General features: G+C 38.8%; 1 protein-coding gene across 1 annotated transcript in view; it reads left to right on the top strand.

Moving 5' to 3' along the window:
- The window catches only part of PRKAR2A (protein kinase cAMP-dependent type II regulatory subunit alpha), a 102,099-nt gene that overhangs the window by 31,007 nt on the left and 45,626 nt on the right, over positions 1-25,466 (top strand). The window contains exon 2 of the mRNA XM_028124451.1: positions 22,775-22,810. Within this exon, the coding sequence (XP_027980252.1) occupies positions 22,775-22,810 (36 nt within the window). The remainder of the gene's footprint in view (positions 1-22,774; positions 22,811-25,466) is intronic.

The raw sequence follows: 25,466 nt of genomic DNA on the forward strand, positions 1-25,466 counted from the left end.
ATACCCCAGTCTTTATCTCTTGTCTTTAGTTCTTTGTGCTTTAATATGTAAAGAGTGTTATATTTAATTTGATTACTGTGACTAACACAAGATTAGACAAGTTTTTGCTGTCTGTAGAAATCGGTTGTGTTTACAAGTTCTCAGAGTTTAAAAAATCTGAGCACATTTCAGAGCTGAATTTTTTAAAAGTTTAAACAGAACACAAGGCTTTACTTCACATAAAGTAGTAGAAACTTTTTTTTTCTCACAGTTGTCTGTAATGCCAAATGAAAAAGGTATGATGAATTATTTTCTTCCTATTAATATACCTCTGAACTTACTGAGTCTGTGCCTTTTTGCATTATAGGATATGTTTGTTTATTGTTTGTTACCACAATTAGGTTATAAACTCTACTGAGGACAGGTGATTTGTTTGGCTCTCCACCCTAATCCCAGTGCCTAGCATATAGTAGGCACTCAATAAATATTCATTGAATGAAAAAGAGTGATATTTTTACCTGTTTTTCTCTTTACTCTGTTTCATTTCCTCTCCATGTTCCTTCCACTTAATATTGATATGAATCATGGCTAAGGGCTTTCAATGTTTTTTTTTTAAATGAGTTCTACTGACATAATAAATACAACATAAAATTCATCCATTTTAAGCACACAATTCAATTTTTAAAAAAGATTTTATTTATTTATTTATTTATTTATTTATTTACTTACTTACTTACTTACTTACTTACTTACTTACTTGAGAGAGAGCACAAGCAGGGAGAGTGGCAGGGAGAGGGAGAAGCAGACTTCCCGCGGAGCAGGGAGCCCGATGCGGGGCTTGATCCTAGGACCCCGGGATCATGACCTGAGCTGAAGGCAGTCGCTTAACCAACTGAGCCACCCAGGCGCCCCACTCCTATTTTTTTTCTAATAGTTTTATAGTTTTAACTCTTATATTTAGGTCATTGATCTATTTTGAGTTAATTTTCGTATATGGAGTTAGGGTTCTAACTTCATTCTTTGCATGTGGATATCCTGTTGTCTTAGCACTATTTGCCAAAGAGACTGTTCTTCCCATTGAATGTTGTTGGCACTGTTGTTGAAAATCAGTTGGCCATAGATATTTGAGTTTATTTCCGGACTCTCAATTATATTCTGTTGGTTTGTATGTTTCTCCTCATGCTTGTAATTGTAGTAAGTTTTGAAATTGGGAAGTCTCACTTACTTTTTCTTTTTTTTTTTTAATTTTTTATTGGGTGGGAGCGGCAGAGGGAAAGGGAGAGAGAGAACCTTCAAGCAGACTCCAGTGCGGAGTCCCACATGGGGCTCAGTCCCACAACTCATGAAATCACGACCTGAGCTGAAACTGAGAGTCAGCTCTCAACCAGCTGAGCCACTCAGGCACCCCTGTTTTTCTTTTTCAATATTATTTTGGTTATTTGGATCCTGTATAATTCCATGTGAATTTGAGAATCAGCTTTTCCATTTCTACAAAAGAGGCCATTGGAATTTTGATAGAGATTGTGTTAAATCTGTAGATCCCTTTAGAGAGTATTCCATCTTAACAATATTAAGTCTTCTAATCCATGAACATGAGATGTCTTCCATTTAGTTAGGTTTACTTTAAATTTTTGGTTTCTATGTTGTATATTTCTATAATGTTCCAACATTATAGAAATAGCTATAAACCAATAGCTTAAATGAGTCTATTTCTTTTGTTGGTAGAAAAAACTAAAGATAATTAAAAACTTTTTAAATCCAGTGTAGTTAACATATAGTATTATATTAGTTTCAGGTGTATTTCTTTCAGTGCTGTTTTGTAGTTTTCAGTGCATACATCTTACTTCCTCTGTTAAATTTATTCCTAGGTATTTTATTCTTTTTGGTGCCATTTAAATGGAATTGTTTTATTTTTTTCTTTTGCTTTCTTTCTTTCTTTTTTTTTTTTTAAGTAAACTCTATGCCCAACATAGGGCTTGAGCTCAGGACCCTGTGATCAAGAGTCACATGCTCTACGCACTGAGCTAGCCAGGCAGATGTTTAATGACTGAGCCACCCAGGTGCCCTGAAAGGTTTTCAGTTTTGCACCATTAGGTATGATGTTAGCTGTGGACTTTTATAAATACTCCTTTTCATGTTAATGAAGTTTCTTTCATTCCTGTTTTTTGACTCTTTTTTATCATGGAAGACTGCTGAATTTTACTAAATGTGTTTTCTGCATCTATTAAGATGATCATGTGTTTTTTTCCTTCATTCTATTAATGTGGCACATTACCTTGATATTCTTATGATGAATTACCCTGGCACTCCTGTGCTAAATCCTAGTTTGTCATGGTGTATAATTTTTTTTAAGATTTATTTATTTATTTGAGAGAGAGAGAGAGCACATGAGAGGGGGGAGGAGCAGAGGGAGAGGGAGAGACAGAATCTCAAGCCAACTCCTTGTTCAATGTGAGCCAGATGTGGGGCTTGATCTCATGACCCTGAGATCATGACCTGAGCTGAAACCAAGAGTCAGCCACTTACCTGACTGAGCCACCAGGCGCCCCAGTGTATAATCTTTTTAATGTGCGATTGGATTCAGTTGGATTTGTTAGATTTTGGTTGCTTTTTTTTTTTTTTTTAGGATTTTTCATCTATATTCATAAGGACTATTGATCTGAAGTTTTCTTGTGATATCTTTGTCTAGCTTTGGTATCAGCATAATGCTGGCATCATAATTATGTATTAGGAAATGTTGCCTTCTCTGCAATTTTTGGAAGAGTTTCAGGAGAATTGGTGCATGTTGTAAGTGAAAGCATGAAAAAATAACTCAGAATTTCCTAAAAAGCTCAATTTTATTAATAATTTCATATAATTGATTTTTGATTATTGCTTAATCAATTACATTTTTAATATTGGTTCCTAACTAAATGTTTAGGCCATCTTTCAGTATGTTAACAAAGGAACACAAATATAAAGTTAGCATGAAATGAGCTCATTGTATTTTCTTTTGAGAAGGTCACATGTTTCAGGTAGGAAAAGAATGTATGAGTTTTTAATAGATAAGACACTAAATTCTGATTCTCAATACTGTTTTCTCTGTTCACTAACAGAGCTGGTGGTTCATAGTTCTGTTTTGTTTCATGCTTTACATTAAAAGAATATATTTCTTCTAGCAGTAATATATTTTTACTTTTAAATTTGGAAATTATACAAGAGCATAAAGAAAATGTAAATTGTCCCTGATTCTACCACCCAAAGAAAACCTCATTAACATTTTGGTGGTTTTCTTTTTTATTTATGCACAGGTAAAAACGTGTATGTAAAAACTGACATTGTATAGCATATTCAGGCAGTTTTTGCTCTGATTAACCTACAAAGAGCATTTTTTCCATGTCATTAAATGGTCTCCAAAAACATAATTTTTTTCAACTAATATCTTCTTTTACTAAGTTAGAAGTTTTCAGGTTCTTTAAATTTTGTTAGTTAACATACAGTGCAATATTGGTTTCTGGAGTAGAATTCAGTGATTCATCCCTTACGTACAACACCCAGTGCTTATCACAACAGGTGCCCTCTTTAATACCCGTCACCCATCTAGCCCATCCGCCCTCACCTCTCTCCATCAACCCTCAGTTTGTTCTCTGTTGTTAAGAGTCACTTCCAGTGGGGTGCCGGGTGGCTCGGTCAGTTGAGCATCTGACTCTTGGTTTCGGCTTAGGTCATGATCTCCAAGTTAGGAGATGGATCCCTGTGTTGGGTTCCACATTCAGCGAGGAGTCTGCTTCCCCTCTCCCTCTGCCCCTTCTCGGGCTCAAGTGCTCTCTCTCTCTCTCTCTGAAATAAATCTTAAAAAAAAGTCACTTATGGCTTGTTTCCCTGTTTCCTTCTCTCCTTTTTTTCTTTCCCTCTTCCCATATGTTCATCTGTTTTCTTTCTTAAATTCCATATATGAGTAAGATCATATGGTATTTGTCTTTCTCTGACTGACTAATTTCACTTAGCATAATGCACTCTAGCTCTATCCAGGTCATTGCAAATGGCAGGATTTCATTCTTTTTGATGACTGAGTAGTGTTCCATTGTGTATGTGTATGTATGTATATATGTATGTGTGTATATATACACCACATCTTTTTTTTAAAAGATTTTATTTATTTATGTGAGAGAGAGAGAGATAGCGAGAGAGAGCATGAGCAGGGGTGGGGGAGAGAGAGAAGCAGGCTCCCCACTGAGCAGGGAGCCTGATGGTGGACTCCATCCCAGGACTCTGAGATCATGACCTGAGCCGAAGGCAGACGCCCAACCAACTGAGCTATCCAGATGCCACTATACCACATCTTATCCATTCATCAGTGGATGGACATTTGGGCTCTCTTGGCTATTGTTGATAATGCTGTTATAAACATTGGGATGCATGTATTCCTTTGAATCTGTATTTTTTTCCTTTGGGTAAATACCTAGTAGTGCAATTGCTGGGTTGTAAGGTAGGGTTTTTTTTTTTGTTTGTTTTGTTTTTTAAGATTTTATTTATTTGAGAGACAGCATGAGCAGGGGTGGGGGGAAGGGCAGAGGGAGAGGGAGAAGCAGGCTCCCCGCTGAGGGGGGAGCCCAACACGGGGCTTGGTCCCAGGACCCCAGGATCACAACCTGTGCCAAAGGCAGTTGCTTAGCCAACTGAACCACCCAGGTGCTCCAGGTAGTTCTATTTTTAACTTTTTTAAAAATTATTATTAAAGATTTTATTTATTTGACAGAGACACAGAGAGGGAACACAAGCAGGGGGAGTGGGAGAGGGAGAACCAGGCTTCCCGCTGAAGAGGGAGCCCGATGTGGGGCCCAATCCCAGGACCTTGGGACCATGACCTGAGCTGAAGGCAGACGCTTAACGACTGAGCCACCCAGGCACCCCTATTTTTAACTTTTTGAGAAACCTCTAAACTGTTCTCCATAGTGGCTGCAGCAATTGGCATTCTCACCAACAGTGCAGGAGGGTTCCCCTTTCCCCATATCCTTGCCAACACTTGTTGTTGCTTGTGTTGTTAATTTTAGCCATTCTGACAGGTGTGAGGTGGTATCTCATTGTGGTTTTGTTTTGCATTTCCCTGATGATAAGTGATGTTGAGCATCTTTTCCTGTGTCTGTTAGCCATCTGGATGTCTTTTTTGGAAAAATGTCTATTCATGTTTTCTGCCCTTTTCTTAACTGGATTATTTGTTTTTTGGGTGTCGAGTTTGGTAAGTTATTTATAGATTTTGGATACTAACCCTTTATCAGATATGTTGTTTACAGATAGCTTCTTTCATGCTGCCTTTTAGTTTTGTTCATTGTTTCCTTCACTGTGCAGAAGCTTTTTATCTTGATAAAGTCCCAACAGTTCATTTTTGTTTTTGTTTCCCTTGCCTCTGGTGACATGTCTAATAAGAAGTTGCTATGGCTGAGGTCAGAGAGGTTTCTTCCCGTGTTCTCCTCTAGGATTTTGATGGTTTCCTGTCTCACATTTAGGTCTTTCATCCATTTTGAATTTATTTTTGTGTAAGGTGTAAGTAAGAAAGTGGTCCAGTTTCATTCTTCTGCAGTTCTCCCAGCACCATTTGTTGAAGAGACTGTCTTTTTTCCATTGGATATTCTTTCCTGCTTTGTCCAAGATTAGTTGACCATATAGTTGTGGGTCTGTAATTTTTTTTAAGATTTTATTTCTAAGTAATTTCTAAACCCAATGTGGGCTTGAACTTACAACCCTGAGATCAGGAGTCACATGCTTTATTGACTGAGCCAACCAGTTGCCCCTCCAAAAACATGATTTTTGAAGGCTCTGTAATTAGTCATGGATCTGCTTAACCATTCTCTTAGGAATAAACATATTTTCTAATTTTCCAGATATCCATGTTTTCATTCAGAACTCATTTTAACTTCTTTTGAAATAATTTCAGGCTTATAGAAAAGTGCAAATAGAACAGAGAATTCTCATATCCACATTCCCCAAATGTTAACATTTTACCACATTTGGTATGTCATATTCTTTTCTCAGTTATGCACACACATTTTATTTTTTCTGAATTGTAATAGTAGGGCTGGGAAGCATGAGGAGAATGAGGCATTTGCCTTGGGCACAAAATTTGAGTGGGTACCAAAAAACTCAGGAATCAAGATAGATATTTTAATGCAATATTGAAATAAAAATTAATGTAAAATAATGTATGATTAATATAAACATTTTAAAGACAGTGTCAGTAATTGCAGGCATGATGCCCTTTTATTTCCTTTTTTTAAAAAAAAGATTTATTTATTTAATTTTATTTTATTCTTTTAAGATTTTATTTATTTGACACAGAGAGAGAGAGCACACAAGCCAGGGAGAGAGACAGAGGGAGAAGCAGACTCCCTCTCCTTCTGAGCAGGGAGCCCAACGCGGGGCTTGATCCCAGGACCCTGAGATCATGACCTGGGCCAAGGGCAGACGCTTAACCTACTGAACCACCCAGGCGCCCCTATTTATTTATTTATTTATTTATTTATTTATTTATTTATTTTTAAAGATTTTATTTATTTGACAGCAAGACAGCCAGAGAGAGGGAACACAAGCAGGGGCAGTAGGAGAGGGAGAAGCAGGCTTCCATGGAGCAGGGAGCCTGATGTGGGGTTCGATCCCAGGACCCTGGGATCATGACCTGAGCCGAAGGCAGACGCTTAACGACTGAGCCACCCGGGTGCCCCCCTATTATTTATTTTAGAGAGAGACAGAGAGAGAGAGGGCACGAGTGGGAGGGGCAGAGGGAGAGGGAGAGACTCCACACTGAGCACGGAGCCCGATGTGGGGATCGATCTCACCACCCGGGGATCACAACCTGAGCCAAAACCAAGAGTCAAATGCTTAACCGACTGTACCACCCAGGTGCCGATGCCCCTTTATTTCTAAATATTTCAGTGTGTTTCCTTTAAAAAGGGAGGGATGGTATTCTCTTACATAACCACAATACAGTGATCAAAATATAGGAAATAACTGATGTAATGCTAGTACCTAATATCTGTTCTACAGATGTTTAGTTTTTATCAGCTGTCCTAGTAGTGTTCTTTATAACAGAACAACTTTTTTCTGACTCAGGATCCTATCCAGGATCAAACGTTGAATTAGTTGTCATGTCTCCTTAATGACATGACAACTCTGAACTAAACAATGACATCCTTTGAACTAAACAGTGTTTATCCTTCATGACTTTAACACTTCTGAAGAGTGCTGACCATGTATTTTATAGAATGTCCTTTGATTTGTGTTTGTCTGTTATTTCTTCTTGATTAAATCCAGGTTATAAATTTTTATTTTTATTTTTTTTATTTTTTTAAAGATTTTATTTATTTATTTGAGAGGGAGAATGAGAGATAGCACAAGAGGGAAGAGGGTCAGAGGGAGAAGCAGACTCGCTGCTGAGCAGGGAGCCCGATGTGGGACTCGATCCAGGGACTCCGGGATCATGACCTGAGCCGAAGGCAGTCGCTTACCCAACTGAGCCACCCAGGCGCCCCAGGTTATAAATTTTTAGTAAGAATACCACAGAGGTAGTGCTGTGTCCTTCTCAGTGCATTGTATCAGAAGACACAAGGTATACTATTACGGGTGGTGTCAGCTTTAATCACTTGGTTAAGGATGCATCTGACCAGGTTACTCCACTGTAAAGTTATGATTATTTTCTAATTAGTTGGTAACTTGTGGGAAGATACTTTAAGACTGTAAAGATAACTGTTTCTCTTTGTACTTTTTAGTATCCATTGATGATTCTTGCCTTAAACAGTTATTTACTATGATGCTTGCCAAATGTACCTTAAAAAATTTTCCATCACTCCTTTCTCATTTATTGGTCAGAATTTTACTCAAAGAATTTTCCTTTCTTATGTATGTATTTATCATATTATTAATATTTATCAGTATGGACTCAGATTCTTCTATGAGTTATAATCCAGTACTATCATTATTTATCTTGTTAAATACAGGGTTTTGTTTTGTTTTGTTTTTTCTTGCTCAGGTCACAGTCTGATGTGCATTGGCAGGGCTAGGCCTCCTCTCCTCACACATTCAGAGACCCAGGCTCCTTAAACCCCTAGAGTAGCCCTTTAAACTGGAAGTCTGGGAAAATAATTAAGCCCTAATGCCTTAAGACATCTGTTGCATGCAACAAGGTAATTTCTCTATGATTCTGGAGTGGTACTACTTATATGCCATCCTTGGGAGAACTGAGGAATTAGTTATTCACGTCATTGCATTAAGGGCTTAATTCTCTCAGGAAACCCTGGTTGGGAAGGGAAGGGCTTCTCTGGAGACGCAGTCTTCTGCTGACTTCTCTGCAACTGGTTGAAAAAGGAAGGAAGAGAACATGGAGGATCCCATGGAGGGTTTTGAGGGGTCACACTGGAGTTGGCAACATCAATCACCAATATTCCATTAGCCAGAATGGTTCAGTATTGTCCCTAGCTTCCAGAGAGGCTAGGAAGCAGTCTAGCTGTGTGTCCAGTACAAAAAGAAAACAGGATTTGGTGAACTCAGAACAATCGCTGATATGCTTCCTTTACTCTGCTTCCTTACTCTGCTTTGCTTTTCTTTTTATCACTTATTCCTAACGTCACATGTCTATTTCTTGTTTGTTTCTCCCACTAGAATGTAAATTCTATTGATAAAATAGCTTGTTTCATTTATCTACTGATACAGTATCTAGCACATAATAAGCAAAATCTTGAATTAATTACCTCAAACACTACTGTATAATGTTCCAGCATTAGAGTGTTCTTGCCATCTTTAGTCTGATAAGACAGAAGGAAAGGGTATCTGGAGAAAGCTCATACAATAGCAGAGGCAATGAGGTATTTACCCCTTCTTTGTTGATGTGAGAAAGGTTGCAATGCATTCTGGAACAGTGATATTTAGCCTTCGGGTTGTAATTTACTACTGAGTTTTGAAATCTATTTATTTTTTAAAAGAGATTTATTTTATTTTAGAGAGAGAGTATGTGTGCATGAATGGGGGGGCACAGGGAGAGGGAGAGAATCTCAAGCCAGCTGCTTGCTGAGCACAGAGCTGGATGCAGGGCTTGACCTCACAACCCTGAGATCATTACCTGAGTGGAAATCAAGGGTCGGACACTCAACCAACTGAGCCGCTGAGGCGCCCCTGAAATCCATTTAGAATGCAATGACCAGCATTGTTTCTTTTAAAAAATCAAATAGAATAGAGAATACTAGAGTTTATTGCATGTAATGAGGTTATGTATTTTCAGTTATAATTGTATATGTATACTGGGTTGCAGTATTAAATGTGTTTAATTGTGGTAAGAAATATATAACATGTAATTTATTAAATATTTTTAAGTATACAGTTCCGTAGTGTTAAGTATATTCACACTGTTGTGAAACAGATCTCCAGAACTTTTTCATCTTCCGAATCTGAAACCCTGTACCCATTAAACAATTCCCTTTTTCCCCTTCCTCCTACTTCCTGGTAGCCACCATTCTCCTGTTACCATACATTAAATGCATTTTTTACTGTCCAAAATACATTTGAGAAATATTGGACTAAGACATCAGCAACATACTGCCTACTCCAGCTCAAACATCTGTGTGTCTCTTTTATGTCAGGCCACTGTGCTAGGTGCTGGAGATTTCAAGAAGAAGTAGACATGACCTCTGCTGTTGAGACATTCCCATTCTACCTGGGGACAAAGACCAACCAAGCAAGTGCTGTTTGCCAAGCAGAGAAAGACAGAAATATGTTGTAGGCCAGGTTAAGGGAGAAACAAAGGCACAGAAACCTCAGAGTACAAGATCTGTAGTTTGGGGAGGCAGGAAGTGGCAGGCATTAAGATTAGGGAGGTGAGAGAGGCTGCTGGGAAGATGGCAGAGTAGGACGTCCCTGGGCTGACCTCTTGCCGTGTGGCCACCTAGAGAGCACCCATGTCGGCATAAATAACTCAAAAAGCAGCCCGAAAACTGGCAGAACAGACTCTCCGCAGCCCGGCATAGACAAGAGGCCAAGCGAAGCAGATCCATCCCCTCTAATCGCTCTTGGCAAGATCCCGTCAAAGCGGTGCCACAAGCCTGGCAGTGTGTGCGCGGTCCAGACAAGGTCAGCACCACTCCAAAGTGAGTCCTGCCCCAGGGCGAGGGGAAGATAACCACACACCCATCTGACTGTGACCCCAGCAGTGGGCTGAGGGTAGGCAACTGGTCTGACTGCAGGCCCCACCCACCAACAAAAGCTTCTCTGGGGACGACACAGGGACAGTGCCTGCAGTTTGGTGCTACTGCATCTCTGGCACAAATGCCTGGTCTGACTCGACTCAAGCCCGAGGCAGCCCCGGAGCAGCCCACTGATACCGCGGGCACCAGACTCTCCCCACAACAGGCAGGGAGCCATCGCAGACAACAGGACTGAAGGCAAACACATCCCAGCCACAAGGTAGGACACCCCTGGAGCAACACACATAGGAGACGCCACCTGAAGCACCAGGTTCTGGGGAACAGACATTGCACTGCAGGACCTCTTCTTCATAGAGCCACTACTTTCAAGTGCAGGAGACGTAGCTGACTTTCCTAACACAGAAAAACAAACAACGCAAGAGACAGAATGAGGAGACAGAGGAGTATGTCCCAAATCAAAGAACAGGACAAAATCAGAGCCTGAGACCTAAGCAAAATGGAGATAAGTAATATGTCTGATAGTGAATTTAAAGTAACGCTCATAAAGATTCTCACTAGAATTGAGGAAGGACTGCAGGACTTCCTTGAGACCCTCCACCAAGAGCTAGAAGACGTAAAAAAGAACCAGTTAGAGCTATTGGACTCACTAAATGGAAATAAAAATAGACCATCTGGAATAAATAGCAAGCAAGAGGAAGTAGAAGAAAGGACCAGCCACCTGGAGGACAGAGTCATGGAAAGCAGTCAAGCCGAACAGATGAGAGGGGGGAAAAATATGCAAAATGAAAATAGACCCAGGGAACTGAGCAATGCTGTCAGGCATAACAGTCGCATGATAGGGATCCCAGAAGGAGAAGAGCGAGGAAAGGGGGCAGAAGATTTGTCTGAAGAAATAATAGCTGAAAACTTCCTGAATCTGGGGAAGGAAAGAGAAATCCAGATCCAGGAGGCACAGAGAGCCCCCAACACAACCAACCCAAAGAGGTCTGCACCAAGACACAAAGTAAATAAGATGGCCAAAAGTAGTGAGAAAGAGAGAATTTTAAAAGTAACAAGAGAAAGGAAAGCAGGTACATACAAGGGAAACGCCATACGGCTATCAGTGGGTTTTTCCGCAGAAACTTTGCAGGCCAGAAGAAAGTGGCATGATAAATTCCAACTGCTAAAAGGAAAAAAATCTACAGCCAACAATACTCTATCCAGCAAGGCTTTCGTTTAGAATAGAGGGAGAGATCAAGTTCCCAGAAAAACAAAAATTAAAAGCAAAACCAGCCATGTCCCTGTGACACACAATGCCATCGGCCTGTGGGTCCCAAATTCACGGTCCAGCCGCCCTGCTGCCCGAGTCAGCGTGCACGGCCTGCCACCTGCTAAATGCCAAGTCAACATGCCTTCACCTCAGATTGCTAAGGGCTCAAATTGACACTGTTCCCCTCAAATTTCAGCCCCTGTGCCCAAGTTTGTGCACAAAAGTGGGAATAATTATAACAGCAGAATGAAGCAACCCAAATATCTATTTCTGTGGAACATAGAATGGATAAAAGGAGTGTGCTAGGCTGAGAACATCTCCAAAAAGCACACGAACAATACATACAGCATGATTCTGGTTAGTTAAAAAAAAAAAAAAAAAAAAACCTGGGAGGAATAAAACAAGATGAAACCAGAGAGGGAGACAAACCATAAGAGACTTCTTAAGCATAGGAAAGAAACAGGCTTGCTGGAGGGGAGGTGGGGGGGATGGGGTGACTGGGTGGTGGGCATGAAGGAGGGCACGTGATGGAATGCACACTGGGTGTTGTATACAACTGATGAATCACTGAACTCTAAAACTAATATACACTATATTAATTACTTGAATTTAAAATTAAAAAAAAGGAAACCCCAAAAAAGAAAAAGATGAGGAAGTTGAAAGAAAAGATTGTGAAAAGTCCTTGAAAGAAATACTTTGGACCTTATTCAGAGGCAATGGCAAGTTATCAGAGATTTTATTCATTGGGGAAATGCTGTGGTTAGTAGTCTGTATTTGGAAGACTGTCTGGAGCTGCATGGAAGGTACTGGGGTGCTCTCTGGGGGTATTTTTAAAATTTTTAAAAAGATTTTATTTGAGAGTGAGTGAGAGAGAGCACGAGCAAGGGGAGGGGCAGCAGGAGAAGCCGACTCTCCTCTGAGCAGGGAGCCTGATGCGGGACTCGATCTTGGGACTCCTGGATCATGAACTGAGCTGAAGGCAGATGCTTAACTAGCTGAGCCACCCAGGCGCCCCTGGGGGTATTTTTTTAAAGTTGAGGCTAGAGAAAGCATAGAGAGTGGATGTGAATTTCAAAAGCAGACTCAATTAAGTCCTGGTGCCCAGTTGAATGTGTGTGGGGGTGGGGAAAGGGTGATGTGGTGAGGCAGAGGGAGGAGGTACAGACAGGCTTCCATGGTGATGGTGACAGGAAGACCTAGGACAGATGTGGTCTCAGCCATTCAAGTGCAAACCTCCAGAGGCAATGAGAAATAGAGGTATGGAGCTCAGGAACAACGTGGGAATATAGAAGTGGACTTGGTGTGTGCGGGTGTTGTGATGGCAGCAGCGGCAGCAGTCGTGGGGGTTGTGACAGCTACGGAGAGAAGGAAGCCTGGGGCTTTGCAACAAGAAGGGCAGCAGTGAGAGAGAGTGCCGCTGAGACCAGAAAGGTAGGAGGAAAAAAGAACAACGTTTTGGCCAAGCCAATGGAAAGGGGAATCCAAGAAAGCAGGGCTAGTCAACCATGTCAGGTGTATGGGAGGTCAAATACAATGAGAAAGGGGCAGAGGGTGATGATGGTGAACTGCCAGCCTCTTGGTGAGTGAGGAACATGGCGCAGCTGCATTGGTACTGAGTTCCACTCAGGAAGAAGCTTTCTTTACTCTCCAGCGTATGGCTCTACATGCTTTACCAGACAGACTGCCTGGGCCGTTAAGATGATTTATTTCTGTATTTGCTAACCTTAAAAGCTTAGAAACGTGTTTATTTTGTATCTTTTATGAAGTCAAAGTCTCACTATGAAAACAGTTACCATCTTTTTCATGTTATCTAGTTTTTTTTTTTAAGATTTTATTTATTTATTTGACAGAGAGAGACAGCGAGAGAGGGAACACAAGTAGGGGGAGTGGGAGAGGGAGAAGCAGGCTTCCCGCTGAGCAGGGAGCCCGATGTGGGGCTCGATCCCAGGACCCTGGGATCATGACCTGAGCCGAAGGCAGACGCTTAACGACTGAGCCACCCAGGCGCCCTTGGCAGTGTTTTTTGTTGGAAGATTTTCTTATACCTGCTATGCTAGTTGAATATTTTGTCTGATCCATATAAAGTCTGATGAGATCTGTTTTGAGCTCTCTGCAAACAGTGGTGAAATTAGAATAAGGTGGTCTCTTTGACTGCTATAATTGTTGGTAGCATTCTCTGGATGCCTTGGCAGTGTATCTTGTTCCAAGAGCAGCTGTTTCTTCTGGACCTGTAAAACCTTAGAAGACATGTACTAATTTAAAATTAAATTGCACATAAGTTTATCAGGCAGAATGTTCATCCACTCATTCATTCAAGCTAAAGGCCTTAAGACTCTTGTTTTTAATTACGTTTTCCACTGCAAGTCAACTTTTTTTACTTTTGAACTTTTAAACAGTAACAGAGAATGCTTTAGAAATTTAAAAAATCATTTGTCTTTTTTGCATGATTTATGAAAACAGTGATTTTAAGTTTGCATTTATTTATTTTTAAGTAGCATGGAGCCCAACATGGGGCTTGAACTCAACGACCCTGAGATCAGGAGTCGGACACTTAACCGACTGAGCCACCCAAGTGCCCCCCCTTTTTTGTAAAGATTTTTATATATTTATTCATGAGAGAGAGAGGCAGAGGGAGAAGCAGGCTCCCCAAGGAGCAGGGAGCCCAATGCAGGACTCGATCCCAGGACCCTGGGATCATGATGTGAGCCGAAGGCAGATGCATAACCTTCTGAGCCACCCAGATGCCCCACCCAGGTGCCCCTTAAGTTTGCATTTTTAGTTTATTTTATTTTATTTAGATTTTATTTATTTGAGAGAGAGAGAGACAGAGAGCACAAGTGGGGAGGAGAGGGAGAAGCAGGCTCCCCACAGAGCAGGGAGCCTGGTGTGGAACTCGGTCCCAGGACCCTGGGATCATGACCTGAGCCGAAGGCAGACGCTTAACCGACTGAGCCACCCAGGCGCCCAAGTTTGCATTTTTAAATTTTAGTTCAATATATTATGAAATAAATTCAGTGAATTTCAACATATTATTTAATTTACTTTAAAAACTATGCGTGCCCTTTTTTTATTTTAGCCATTCTGACAAATACAAGGTGATACCTCACTGTGGCTTTGATTTGCGTTTCCCTGATGATTGGTGATGTTGAGCATCTTTTCATGTGTCTTGGCCATCCATATGTCTTCTTGGGAAAAATGTCTATTCAAGTCCTCTGCCCATTTAAAAATTTTTTATTTTAACTTTATTTTTTATTTGAATATAGTTAATATACAGTATTATATTAGTTTCAAGTGTACATTATAATAATACAACAATTCCATACATGACTCAGTGCTCATCACAGTTAAGTGTACTCTTAATCCCCTTCACCTGTTTCATCCATCCCCCTCCTACCTTCCCTCTGGCAACCACCAGTTTGTTTTCTGCATATGAGGTTTTTTCGTTTGTCTCTTTCTTCCCTTGTTCATTTGTCTTATTTCCACATATGAGTGAAATCATATGTTAATTGTCTTTCCCATTTTTTTTAAGATTTTATTTTTAAGTTATCTCTACACCCAACGTGAGGTTCAGACCAACAACCCTGAGATCGAGAGTCGCACATTCCACCAACTGAGCCAGCCAAGTGCCTCTGTCTTTCCCATTTTTTAATCAGTTTGGGTTTTTTGGTGTTGAGTTATATAAGTTCTTTATATATTTTGGATATTAACTCCTTATTAGATACATCATTTGCAAATACCTTCTCCTTTCAGTAGGTTGCCTTTTTGTTTTGTTGGTGGTTTCCTTTGCTGTGCAGAAGCTTTTTATTTTGATGTAGTTTATTTTTGCTTTTGTTTCCCTTGCCCCAGAGACGTACCTAGAAAAATGTTGCCATGGCTGATGTCAGAGAAATTACTGCCTGTGTTCTCCTCTAGGATTTTTATGGTTTCAGGTCTCACGTTTAGGTCTTTAATCTATTTTGTTTATTTTTGTGTATGGTGTCAGAAAATGGTCCAGTTTCTGGAGGGTTTTATGCTGAGTGAAATAAGCCAATCAGAGAAAGACATGTATCATATGACCTCACTGATATGAGGAATTCTTAATCTCAGGAAACAAACTGAGGGTTGCTGGAGTGGTGGGGGTGGGAGGGATGGAGTGGCTGGGTGATAGCCATTGGGGAGGGTATGTGCTATGGTGAGCGCTGTGAATTGTGTAAGACTGTTGAATCACGGATCTGTACTTCTGAAACAAATAATGCAATATATGTTAAGAAAAAAGAAAAAGAAGAAGATAGCAGGAAGGGAAGAATGAAGGGGAGTAAGTCGGAGGGGGAGACGAACCATTAGAGACGATGGACTCTGAAAAACAAACTGAGGGTTCTAGAGGGGAGGGGGGTGGAGGGATGGGTTAGCCTGGTGATGGGTATTAAAGAGGGCACATTCTGCGTGGAGCACTGGGTGTTATGCACAAACAATGAATCATGGAACACTACATCAAAAACTAATGATGTAATGTATGGTGATTAACATAACAATAAAAAATTATTTAAAAAAAAAGAAAATGGTCCAGTTTCATTCTTTTGCATGTAGCTGTCTAGTTTTCCCAGCACCATTTATTGAAGAGAAGCTGTCTTTTCCCCACTATATATTCTTGCCTTCTTTGCCATAGATTAATTGAGCATATAAGTGGGGCAGATAGGCTCTCTATTCTGTTCCATTGATCTGTGTGTCTCTTTTTGTGCCAATACCATACTCTTTTGCATGCTATAGCTTTGTAGTATATCTTAAAATCTGGTATTGTGATACCTCCAGCTTTTTTCTTTCTCAAGATTGCATTGGCTAGGGGCGCCTGGGTGGCTCAGTTGGTTTGGCAACTGCCTTCGGCTCGGGTCATGATCCTGGAGTCCCGGGATCGAGTCCCGCATCGGGCTCCCTGCTCGGCGGGGAGTCTGCTTCTCCCTCTGACCCTCCCCCCTCTCATGCTCTCTCTCTCTCATTCTCTCTCTCTAATAAATAAATAAAATCTTTAAAAAAAAAAAGATTGCTTTGGCTATTCAGAGCCATAAAAAAGGATGAAATCTTGCCATCTGTGACTACATGGATAGACCTAGAGGGTGTTATCTAAGTGAAATAAGTCAGACTGAGAAAGACAAAGACCATATTATTTCACTCATATATGGAACTAAAAAACAGGAGAAATGAATAAACAAAAAATAGAATCAGACCTATAAATCCAGAGAAGAAACTGATGGTTGCCAGAGGAAAGGGGGGTAGGAAGCTGGGCAAATTGGTAAAGGGGAGTGGGAGATAACAGGCTTCCACTTGTGAAATAAATAAGTCACAGTAATAAAAGGCACAGCATAGGGAATATAGTCAGTGATATTGCGATAGCATTGTATTGTGACAGATGGTAGCTACACTTAATGAGCATAGCATAATGTGTAGAGAAGTTGAATCACTATGTTATAAACCTGAAACTAATGTAACATTATGTCAACTATATTCAAGTTAAAATATTAAATAAAAATTTCTTAAAAGAATAGAATTTACTTCAAGCAAACTAACCATGACTTTCTCCTATTTGACTTCAAACCAAAACATGTTTTTTAATACTTATATAAAAATATATATATATAAAATATATAAATATATATTTTATATATATATTGCCTCCTTTCTAGATATTTTATTCATTTTGATGGTGTTGTGAATAGAGTTTTAGAAATATTTTCTTTTGGATTGTTCATTTGCACCATTTATTATCTGTTCTTGTTTTTTCTTTTTAATGATAGCCATCTTTAAAAGGTGTGAGGTGGTATCTCATTGTGTTTTTCATTTGCATTATCCTATTTTTAAAAAAGATTTTATTTATTTATTTTTAGAAAGAGAGGGAGAGTGGAAGCTGGGGGAGGGGCTGTGGGAGAGGGAGAGAGAAAATCTCAAGCAAACTCCCTGCTGAACGCAGAGCCCCACGCAGGGCTTGATCACATGACCCTGGGATCATGACCTGAGCTGAAACCAAGAGTCAGAGGCTCAAGTGACTGAGCTACCCGGCGCCCCTGCATTTCCTTATTGGTTAGTAGTATTGAGTATCTTTTTTTTTTTTTTTTTAAGATTTTATTTATTTAGTTGACAGAGAGAGACACAGCAAGAGAGGGAACACAAGCACGGGGAGCAGGAGAGGGAGAAGCAGGCTTCCCGCGGAGCAGGGAGCCCGATGCGGGGCTCGATCCCAGGACCCTGGGATCACGACCCGAGCCGAAGGCAGACGCTTAACGACTGAGCCACCCAGGCGCCCCTTGAGTATCTTTTCATGTGGTTATCGGTCATTTGTATATCTTCTCTGAAGAAAAGTCTCTTCAAGTCCTTGTCCATTTTTTCATCAGCTTGGTTTTTGTTGTTTTTGTTGAAGGGTAGGAGTTCTTTATTCTGGATGTAACAGATAAATTATTTGCAAATATTTTCTCCCATTCCATGGTGTGCCATTTCACTCTGTTGTGTCTTTTGATACACAGAAGGTTTTCATTTTGATGTAGTCCAGTTTATCTGTTTCTTTTTTTATTTTTTGCCTACACTTTGGATGTTATATCCAAGAAATCATTGCTAAATCCAATGTCATAAAGATTTTCCTCCGTGTTTTCATCTAACAGTTTTATCATTTTAGCTCTTAATTTTATGTCTTTGATTCATTTTTAGTTAATTTTTATGATGAAAATGTAAGAGGCCAGCTTTATTTTTCTGAGCACCATTTGTTGAAAAGACTGTCCTTTCCCCATTGAGTGATCTTGGCAGTTTTTTTGAAAATCAGTTCACCAAAATGTGAGGGTTTATTTCTGGGTTCTCTATTCTATGGTTCTGGTCTATATGTCTATCCTTATGCCAATACCATATTGTTTTGATTACTGAGACTTTGTAGTAAGTCTTGAAATCAGGAAGTATGAGTCCTCCAACTTTATCTTTTTCAAGATTAGTTGGCTAATTGGGATCCCTTGAGATTCTACATGAATTTTAGATAGGTATTTCCATTCCTATAAAAAATAAATAAACACCATTGGAATCTTAATAGAAATTGCATTGAATCTGTACATTGCTTTAGATAGTATCATCATCTTAACAGTATTACGGCTTTTAGTCCTTTAACATAGGATAGCTTTCCATTTATTTATGTCTTTTTTTCTAGCTTTATTAGGGTATAATTGACAAATATGATTGTAAGATATTTAAGGTGTGCAACATGGGTACACTTACATCGCAAAAGGCTTATTTATGTCTCTTTTAATTTCTTTCAGCAATGTTTTATAGTTTTCAGTGTACAGATATTTTGCCTCCTTTCTAGATATTTTATTCATTTTGATGGTGTTGTGAATAGAGTTTTAGAAATATTTTCTTTTGGATTGCTCATTGCAGTAGTATAGAAAGACAATTTTGGGTGTTGATTTTATATCCTGCAACTTTGCTGTATTCACTTATTAAATCTAACTTTTTTGTGTGGGTTCTTTAAGGTTTCCTACATAGATGATCATGTCATTCTACAAGCAGATAATTTTACTTTTTCCTTTCTAATTTGGATGCCTTTTATAGTTTTTTTTCTTTCCTAATTGCTCTGGCCAGAACTTTCAGTAATATATTCAGTAGAAGTGACAAAAGCAGGCATTCTGTCTTGTTCCTGATCTTACGGAGAAAGCTTACAATCTTTTACCATTGAGTTGGTGTTAGCTGTGCCTTTTTCATGTTGAGGAAATTCCCTTATAATTCCCAGTTTATTTTTTTAAAATAATTTTAGCCCTATTGTCACTTTATTTTCATTTTCATTTTTTTAAAGATTTTATTTATTTGACAGAGAAACAAAGCGAGAGAGGGAACACAAGCAGGGGGAGTGGGAGAGAGAGAAGCAGGCTTCCCATGGAGCAGGGAGCCTGATGCGGGGCTCGATCCCAGGACCCTGGGATCATGACCTGAGCTGAAGGCAGACGCTTAGTGACTGAGCCACCCAGACATCACTCCCAGTTTATTTTTTATCATTAAAGAGTGTTTTGTCACATACTTGTGCATCAGTGAGATGATAATGTGGTTCCCCCCACTTCGTTCTGTTAATGTGTATATTGCTTGATATTCTTATTTTAATCCACCCTTGGATTCCTGGGATAAATCCCACTTGGTCATGGTATATAATCATTTTAATATGTTGCCAGGTTTTGTGTGCTAGTATTTTTTTGAGGATTTTTGTGTTTATATTCGTAATGAATATTTTCTTTACTTGCGGTGTCTTTCTCTAGCTTTGCTATCGGGTAATACTGACCTCATAAATGAGTTAGGAAGTGTTCCCTTATCTTTGATTTTTTTGGATGAGTATGAGAAGGATTGATGTTAATCTTTAAATGTTTAGTAGAATTTACAATGAAGACATCTGGTCCTGGGCTTTTCTTTGTTGGGAGATTTTTGATTACCAGTTCAATCCTCCTGTTTGTTATAGATTGTTGAGATTTTTCTATTTCTTCTTGAGCAAGTTTTAGAAGTTTGTGTATTTCCAGGAATTTGTCTATTTCATGTTTCTTTTTTAAAAAAAGATTTTATGTATTTATTTGACAGAGAGAGAGACAGCAAGAGAAGGAACACAAGTAGAGGGAGTGGGAGAGGGAGAAACAGACCTCCCGCAGAGCAGGGAGCCCAATGCGGGGCTTGATCCCAGGACCCTAGGATCACGACCCGAGCCGAAGGCAGACACTTAAAGACTGAGCCACCCAGGCGCCCCTATGGCCTGTTTCATCTAGGTTATCCAATTTGTTGACCTACTGCTTTTCATAGTATTCTCTTATAATTCTTTTTATTTCTGTGTATTCCATTGTAATGCCCCCACTTTAGTTTTAGTAATTTGAATCTTCTTTTTTCTTAGTCAGTCTAGCTAACAGTTTGCTGGTTTTGTTGATCTTTTCAAAGAACCAACTTTTAGTTTCACTGATTTTTTTTCTATGCTTTATTTTATAGTTTCTCTCCACTCTGAATTTCCTTATTTCTGCTGCTTTAGGATTTAGTTTGTCCTTTTTCCATACTTCCTTAAAGTGTACAATTAGCTTATGAATTTGAGACTTTTCTTCTTTTTAAAAGTAGGCATTTATAGTTATAAATTTCCCTCCAGCACTACTTTCAGTACATCCCGTAAGTTTTGGTGTATTGTATTTTTGTTTTCATTCATCTCAAGATATTTTCTAATTTCCCTTTTGATTTCCACCTATACATTTAAATCAATATTATTGTAGTAAGTTGTTGGTAATGATGTTTTACAATGATTTTTCCAGCATTTTTAGATTTTATATACCCAGATAGGGTGCCTTGCATCATAGTTTTTAAAATTTCAATGTGTTGTTTTTTTCTTAGAAGTTCCAAATTTTTTTCAAGTCTCCCTGTTTTGTTTTGGTTGTATCTTGTTCCTTTATTTATGCTTTTGATTCCTGTTTTTATGTCTTTGTTTTAAACATTCTGTTCTAGGGGCGCCTGGGTGGATCTGTCATTAAGCCTCTGCCTTGGCTCAGGTCATGATCCCAGGTCCTGGGATTGAGCCCCATATCATGCTCCCTGCTCAGTGGGAAGCCTACTTCTCCCTTTCCCACTCCCCCTGCTTGTGTTCCCTCTCTCACTGTCTCTCTGTCAAATAAATAAATAAAATCCCCCCCAAAAATTCTGTTCTCATTTTATAATAGTTCTTAATCTTAATATCTAACCCTTTGTTTGAGATATCCCCTGATAGTACCCATGCTAAATTGTTTCATTGTATGTTTTATAATTTTATGTTGTATACTAATGTTTAGTGGGATTTTAATTATGGAAATTCCATGAGGCCTTGGTTTGTCAGTTTAAGTTGGTATACATTTCATCTGTCTGCCTGAGTGACAGGAACATGTGTTTTAAGTGACCAAAGGAAACTCTCCCACATCCCTCAAGCTAGAATGCAAGCTTCATGAAATTAGGAGTCTTTGTTTTATTTACCAGTGTCTTCCAAATTGTCTACTGCAGTGCATGCCATTTACTAGGTAGCCTACCTGTATTTGTTGAACTGAATTTATCGTCTTTGTTTGCTGGTGGGTGGATTAATTTTGACAGATCCATAGTTTTTGTTTTTTTGACATATCCACAGTTTCATTGAGGAAGTAGTGAGGGACTATTCTATCAATAATGGCTACAGTTTTCTTTTGAATTTTTGCCTGTTTGTTGGTAACGTGACTTTTACCCCATGCTATATGCAAAAAGAGAATTCTAGTCCTGTTATGGTGAATGAACATTTGTCTCCTTCCTGGGTCTGTTTTTGTTTCAGAGGCTTCACATTAGTTGAGTTTGGCTCTCTGAGCCATCTTCAATTTGTTTTTCACTAATCTTCAAGTTTATCTTTTTATGGAGGGTGAGAATGGATATTTTACATAATTTTTTTTTAAATAAAAATAATCAGATTAAGCTCTGAAGGTTAAAACCCAGCTTGGGGTGCCTGGCTGGTTCAGTCAGTGGAGCATGTGACTCTTGATCTCAGGGTCATGAGTTCAAAGTCCACATTGGGTGGAGTTTACTTAAAAAAAATAAATAAAATCTTTAAAAATATCATTGTATTCATATGATATAGTTTAGTAGTGAGAATTTAGATAATCATCAAACATAAGGAACGATAGGTGAAAAGTAGAAGAGATTAGCAAAGGGAAAGCTTATGCGATTCTTTTTCAGCCTAAAGACATTTTTCTGATTTTGATACACTGTGGACATACTGACGGAGAACATAACTTAATGGTTAATTTCTTTTTCATTTTAGTGTAATGCTCATTAAAGTATTTTATTTTATTTTTTTAAAGATTTATTTATTAGAGAGAGAGAAAGAGTGAGCATGAGAGGGGGGAGGGTCAGAGGGAGAAGCAGACTCCCCGCTGAGCAGGGATCCCAATGTGGGACTCGATCCTGGGACTCCAGGATCCTGACCTGAGCCGAAGGCAGTTGCTTAACCAACTGAGCCACCCAGGCGCCCTCATTAAAGTATTTTAAAATGAAATTTAAAGGCTATTATCCGGCAGGTATTGGGATTATCTTTGAAAAACATTAAAGAAGAAAATTAACTATTTAATATCATAACATTACCAATAAATTTAGTAGACTTCTTATTCATTTGATATGATACAAATTAGATGGAACATGAATGTAAACAGAAAATTGCCACCCTGAGTACCTTAAAGTTATAAAGAGCTTGTTTTCAAAGATGTAAGTTCTTCCTTATATTGCCTTTTGTGATCATGTTGAACAACTATCTGTGGTTGATTAAAGAAGAGTATGAATTGACCCAACATTTGGTATTAAGGTGCTTTTAGTTCTGTTGTTAAAAATGGGGTCATGTGACATAATGATGACTAAATTTTGCTTCTTTGTTTTACAGTTCCAATTCCTGGCAGATTTGATCGGCGAGTATCAGGTATGTATTCTCTTTCATAACATACTGCTAAAATGCTGTTTTAAGATGGGATTATTTTAAATAAAAAACTGATCTTTTAAATAAAAAGGTAAGTTAGCATTACAGAACATTATAAAAATTACCTGTAGTTCCTTCATTCTGTTTCATTTTGAGTTCTGAGAATATATGTACATATTTGTCTCATTTATATCATTAATATTTTCCCATGTTTATAATTATGGCTTCTAAAAACTACTTTTTTTTTTTCCAATGCTTCCATATATCACCCAATGCTCTTCACAATAAGTGCACTCCTTAATCCCCATCACCTGTTTAACCCATCCCCACACACACCTCCCCTCTGGTAACTATCATTGTCTTCTCTGTAGTTAAGAGTCTGTTTCTTAGTTTGCCTCTCTCTCTCTTCCTCCCCTTTGCTCATTTGTTTTGTTTCTTAAATTCCACATGTGAGTGAAATCATGTGGTATTTGTCTTTCTCTGACTGACTTATTTCACTTAGCCTTATATTCTCTAGCTCTGTCCATGTCATTGCAGATGTCAAGATTTCATTCTTTTTTATGGCTGAGTAGTAGTCCATTACACACACACACACACATACACACACACACACACACACACACCACATTTTATCCATTCATCAGTCGATGGACACTTGGGCTGTTTCCATGATTTGGCTGTTGTAGATAATACTGCTATAAATATCAGAGTGTATGTATCCCTTTGAATTAGCATTCTTGTATTCTTTGGGTAAATATCTATTAGTATTTATAGCTAGATTATAGGGTAGTTCTATTTTTAACTTTTTGAGGAAATTTCATACTGTTTTCCAGAGTGGCTGTACCAGTTTGCATTCCCACCAACAATGCAAAAGTGTTCCCCTTTCTCCGAATTCTTGCCAACACCTGCTGTTTCTTGTGTTGTTGAGTTTAGCCATTCTGACAGGTGCGAGGTGATATCCCATTGTAGTTTTGATTTGCATTTCCCTGATGATAAGTGATGTTGAGCATGTTTTCATGTGTCTGTTGGCCATCTGGATGTCTTCTTTGGAAAAATGTCTATTCGTAAAACTCCTTTTCATATTATTATTATTATTTCTGGTATTCTAAATTATACTGTATTAACTACTTGCATACATTGTTGAGCCACTAAAACTGTTTATTCAGTTACAGTGCTGGGTAGCATTCTCTAGTCAGAGACTGAGCACTGCCTGAATTTTTTTCTGTATATTGCTATCCAGAGGCAGTCTACAGAATAGGCTACAGGGAGAAAGACACCCTACAAAGGCTTCTCTTCCACCACCATCTCACTAACATAGATGGTACCTATTTAATTTAGATGTAAAATAGTACTTCAGATTGTTTTATTTGGCACTCCTTTGATTATTAGCAAAAATGAATATTTTCCAAATATGAGAAATCTATTTTTATTTTCTTATACGGGAATAGTTTGGCAATATTTTCCTCGGTTATGATCCAGATTATTTTTTTATAAGTTTGAGTAAATTTCTTTTTTTTTAAGTTTGAGTAAATTTCTATCATGATTTTTAACCTTTTGAAAAATTTAAAAAAGATTTATTTGAGAGAGAGAGAACATGAGCAGGTGGAGGGACAAAGGTAGAGGGAGAAGGTAGAGAATCCCAGGCAGACTGTGTACTGAGTATGGAGCCAGACACAGGGCTTAATCTCACGACCCTGAGATGAGGACGTGAGCTGAAACCAAGAGTTCAACTGACTGAGCCACCCAGGTGCCCAACTTTTTGAAATTTTTAATGCAAAATTTTCCTAGTTGGTTGTGCTACTTATTTTAGTTTTGCTATTTTTTTTGTTGACTCAAACATTTTAACATGGGACTGGCTCCATGAACACTGCCTGGCACATAGCAAGCACTCACTAAATATTAATTGAATGTATATATATATATATGTATATATACACACATTTTTAAATAATTGCTCTTAAGCTGAGAAGGTCCTTTTTTTATAGAGCTGATGTATTTTCTAGAAGTTTCCTTATAATTAAAATGTTTGACTTTTGAATACATCTAGAGTTTATTTGATTGTATAATGGGAATGTTAATGTGCTTCAAACTGCAATGTGAGCTATATGTATCACATCATTCTTTCATATCCCCTCATTCTAGAAAGGTTTCTTGATTTTAAATTGTCACATGACCTAATATGTAGTGAGACTAGGAATCCCTTTTTTTTTTTTAAGATTTTATTTATTTATTTGACAGAGAGAGACACAGCGAGAGAGGGAACACAAGCAGAGGGAGAGGGAGAAGCAGGCTTCCCGCTGAGCAGGGAGCCAAATGCGGGGCTCCATCCCAGGACCCTGGGATCATGACCTGAGCTGAAGGCAGACGCTTAATGACTGAGCCACCCAGGCGCCCTTTTCTGTCCCTCCGTCCTCTTCTTTGAGAAAATCTGCTCATTTGTGTTTCAGAAAGCCTTTGGTAAGGTTGTACACCAAAGTCTGTTGAAAGGAGATTGAAAAAAATGTGTTCTATGTAGAGAGACATTACAGAGAAGAAATAGAGTGGGGATTAAAGGTTGGTACGAGATCCGTGAGCTATTATCTTCCATTTGTGTTCATCCTTGCCCTATACCCCCTTTTCCTAAATGATTAGTAATATCTCTTGACATCTGTAGGACAGA

This window comes from Eumetopias jubatus, unplaced genomic scaffold (genome assembly GCF_037043125.1).
Source record: "Eumetopias jubatus isolate StellerSeaLion01/CBP00866 unplaced genomic scaffold, mEumJub1_p1.0 scaffold_1, whole genome shotgun sequence".
NCBI lineage: Eukaryota > Metazoa > Chordata > Mammalia > Carnivora > Otariidae > Eumetopias > Eumetopias jubatus.